Genomic DNA, 3866 nt, shown 5'->3' with positions numbered 1-3866 from the left:
GTCGATCCCCCCGCAGGACTCAGAGACCATTCATGAGGAAACCAGTCAAGTGCAAAATATGGAGGAAGAACCAGAAAGCATAGATCTCCATGGGCTGGATATTATTGAACTGGAGCTAGCTTGCAAAAAAAAGGCGTATGAATCCATCTCTGAGACAGATATAGAAAATTTGGAAGTGGTCATCTCCAGAGCTTTCCACCAACACCAACTGGGCATACAACCTGGTAGCACTTGGGACGGCAACCTGCGTCCAAAGGATACCAAAAAAAGAGGGAGGAAGACAGATCTTTAGAGAACAATGGAGATCGGAAAGCTCCTGGTGGACTCAGGTAGATATGCGAAGCTGACGAAGTACTACAACCCTGCTCAAACTAGTCAACCATGAAGCTCGTATCCTGGAATTTAAGAGGGCTCAATAGCCCAGGAAAATATAGGATGTTAAAAAACATGATCAAGTTGGAAAATCCGCAGATGTGTTTCCTCCAAGAAACCAAATGCAACAGTACCACGCTGGGACGCATACTTTCAAAGGCCTGGCCAGGCTGCCGATCTGTGGCTGTGGATGCCACGGGAGCCTCGGGTGGGCTTGCCATAGCGTGGAACACCCAGGCTGTATCGCTCACTGATTTCCACGCCTCCCATCACCTCATTCAAGCTGCCTTTCACATTCTAGGCACCAACGTACATGGGAACTTATCCAACGTCTATTTTCCGCAGGACGCTGGGAGTAAAAGAGCGCTCCTCGACACCATTGAAGCGCTTAGCAATAACAGGCAGCATCCGCTTTGGATCGTTGCAGGGGATTTCAACATGATAACCAAAATCGAGGACAAGATCGGAGGCAGATCCAGATTGGATCCTGAAGTAGAACACTTCAAGGACTTCATCCAAAATGCCTCTCTCATAGACATGCCATTCTGCAATGGCACTTTTACTTGGAGCAATCGCAGAGGTGGCAAGCATCAGATTGCTTCTAAATTAGATCGCTTCCTGATCTCGGATAATGCGGTGCATCTCGGAGGTGATCTCACCGCTGCGATCTTGGCCCACTCTGGATCGGATCACTGGCCGATAGCTTTGCAATGGCAGCGACCAGGGGATAGAACCAAAAGACCTTTCTGGTTTGAGGGCTTCTGGTTAACGCATCCAGCATTCAAGGACTTCGTCAGAACCATATGGGCCTCCTTCATCCCACCAGTAGGCTCAAAAATGTACCAGCTACAGCAGAAACTGTGATTCCTAAAAAGCCACCTCAAACGCTGGAATCGGGAGACCTTCGGGAATATTTTTGAGGCGCAAAAGGAGCTCAATCAGGAGCTCAGGGATCTCCATCAGAAAATAATTAACACAGGGCATACGGAGGCAACCTTGGACAAAGAGCGGCACATACATAATCAGCTTGAAGAAAGAAGGAAGCAGGAAGAAATTTACTGGAGGCAAAAATCAAGGATCAGGTGGCTAAAAGAAGGGGAGCGCAACACCAAGTTCTTTCATAGAACTACAGTGCAGAGAAGAATGCACAATAAGATCCCTTTCATCCAAAACCAAGAGGGGGAAAAAGTTGAGGAGCATGAGAAAATAGAAGAAATCCTACTCAATCATTTCCAGCAGGTACACCAAGAGCAGGCGGTGGATCGGAAGCGGGCGATTGGGAAAATCACCAGCAACATTCCTAAGCTGGTTACAGAGGAACACAACGAGTTACTCATGCGCCCAATTCTTATCCAGGAGGTAGACGAGGCAATGGCGCAGCTCAAAGAAGGTAAGGCCCCTGGCCCAGATGGTTTCACGACCACATTCTTTCATGCTTTCTGGGACTTGATTAAAGTGGAGGTTTGGCAAATAGTTGAGGAATCCAGAGCCCTTCGCTGGCTTCTCCCCTCCCTTAACTCCACCTTCATTACTCTCATCCCCAAAGAGGAGAACTCCATCACCCCGGATAAATTCAGGCCCATAGCTCTCTGTAATGTTCTTTATAAAGTTATTTCCAAAGTCATTGCTAACAGATTAAAACCTCTTCTACCCATGCTCATCTCTCCGGAGCAGTCGGGATATGTCTAAGGCAGACAGATAATGGACGGCATTATCCTTACTCATGAAATCATTCATTCGCTCAAGCAATCCAAGCAAGCTGGTATGTTACTCAAAATCGATCTCTCCAAAGCTTTCGACAAGCTCAGCTGGTCATACATTCAACATATGTTGAAAGCTTTTGGCTTTTGTTCCACCTGGGTTCGTTGGATCATGAGCCTTATCACCTCCTCTCATTTCTCCATCCTTGTCAATGGTTTGCCCTCCCGCCCATTCAAGCCCTCCAGAGGCATAAGACAAGGGGACCCCCTTTCCCCTTTCCTATTTGTGATAATGGCGGAAGGACTAGGCAGGCACATCAAGCAAGCCCTCCATTCTAAACAGCTCATAGGAATCTCTATCCACAATTCCCCGACCTCCTCTCATCAGCAATTTGTTGATGACACCATGCTATATGGCTATCCTTCGGCTCAGGAAGCCTCTTGTTTGAAATCCCTGCTCAACGACTTCTCTGAAGCCTCTGGCACCCATGTCAATAGCTCCAAATCAAAAATCTTCTTCTTCCACACCCCTCCGTCAGTTAAATCAACCGTCTCCCGTATCCTTGGCTTCCACACCGCCTCTCTCCCATCTACATACCTCGGAGCTCCCCTTACTGCCTCGGCCATAAAACAGCTTGCCTGGCGAACTCTCCTTGAGAAGCTCGACTCCAAACTCAACCTATGGACTCACCACTCCCTCAATCTAGCTAGCAGGGTTGTGCTTATTAAGTCCATCCTCCAAGCCATGCCTCTCTATCTTTTTTCTATCCTTGCTGCACCAAAGTGGGTCTTAAAAAGATTGAGAAACCTGCAACGTGACTTTCTATGGGGAAGCTCTGCCACCAACCCCAAATGGGCACTAGTGAAATGGGACACTGTCTGCAGGCCCAAAATCAAAGGCGGCATCGGTCTTCGAGATCCAGAGTATAGCAATACCATCATGAATGCCAAAATATGGTGGCAATGGGTGACTAGTCCAGAAAAGCTATGGGCTAAAATATGGACCGCCAAATACACCAACAACATGCCTCAAGAAGAGCTTATAAGATTCCAGCCCACAATCAACGGATCACTGTTTTGGAATGCCGCCAAGCAGCATCATCAGCTCGTTCAGAAACACAGCTTTTGGGAAACAAGGAATGGTCACAGTGCTAGATTTTGGAATGATGCTTGGAACCAACTGCCCAAACTCTCAAGTGTTCTTCCTGCAATGATCATTCCGAATAGACAGGAGCAGCAGCAGGCAACCGTACATCAATTCTGGGAACAGGAAACGGTACATGGATTCAGAAAATGGCTACCGAGCAATCAGATAACCAGTATCACAAGCATTCAGGAAGTGGCAGCACTTGAAAACGAGTTAAAGAAGAGAAGCATCCGGTATGAGAATAGCGAGGACATACTTAGATGGGGCTACCTACCAAAAGGTTCTTATTCCACTTCCGAAGCCTATAATCTGATAGGCAACTTCCCCACCAGGCCGGATCCTTTGGTTGGTAGGGCACAAGAAGATTCTCACCTGGGATAAGCTGAGGAAACGCAACTTCCAAGGACCGTCGATATGCCACAACTGCTTTCAAAACGAGGAAACCTTGCAGCATCTTCTGGATACATGCTCAATCGCCAATCAGCTATGGGAGAAGGTAGGTTTCAGATGTCAAAAATGATGCAAAGGAGCTGGCGACATCATAGAAACCATCCGTCAATGGCCGAAAATCCCCTATGATTGTGAGATTCTCAACTACCTGTGGAACATTATCCCAGGCACAGTATTATGGAACATCTGGAAGGAAA

General features: G+C 47.4%; 1 protein-coding gene across 1 annotated transcript; it reads left to right on the top strand.

The window, feature by feature from the left end:
- The first annotated feature begins 447 nt into the window (after positions 1-447).
- Positions 448-1236, top strand: LOC149258653 (uncharacterized). The gene has a single exon (XM_089427530.1). The coding sequence runs from the start codon at positions 448-450 to the stop codon at positions 1234-1236; it is 789 nt and encodes a 262-aa protein (XP_089283656.1).
- Positions 1237-3866: the final 2630 nt, after the last annotated feature.

The sequence above is a fragment of the Pinus tabuliformis genome, chromosome 6 (assembly GCF_031772625.1).
Source record: "Pinus tabuliformis cultivar Carrire ecotype Pingquan chromosome 6, CPIR1, whole genome shotgun sequence".
Taxonomy (NCBI): domain Eukaryota; kingdom Viridiplantae; phylum Streptophyta; class Pinopsida; order Pinales; family Pinaceae; genus Pinus; species Pinus tabuliformis.
This window is presented reverse-complemented; position numbering and strand designations above follow the sequence as displayed.

Bases quoted from the DNA above. Each gene is read 5' to 3' on its own strand.
- LOC149258653 (XM_089427530.1), top strand. From the start codon at position 448: ATGATCAAGTTGGAAAATCCGCAGATGTGTTTCCTCCAAGAAACCAAA.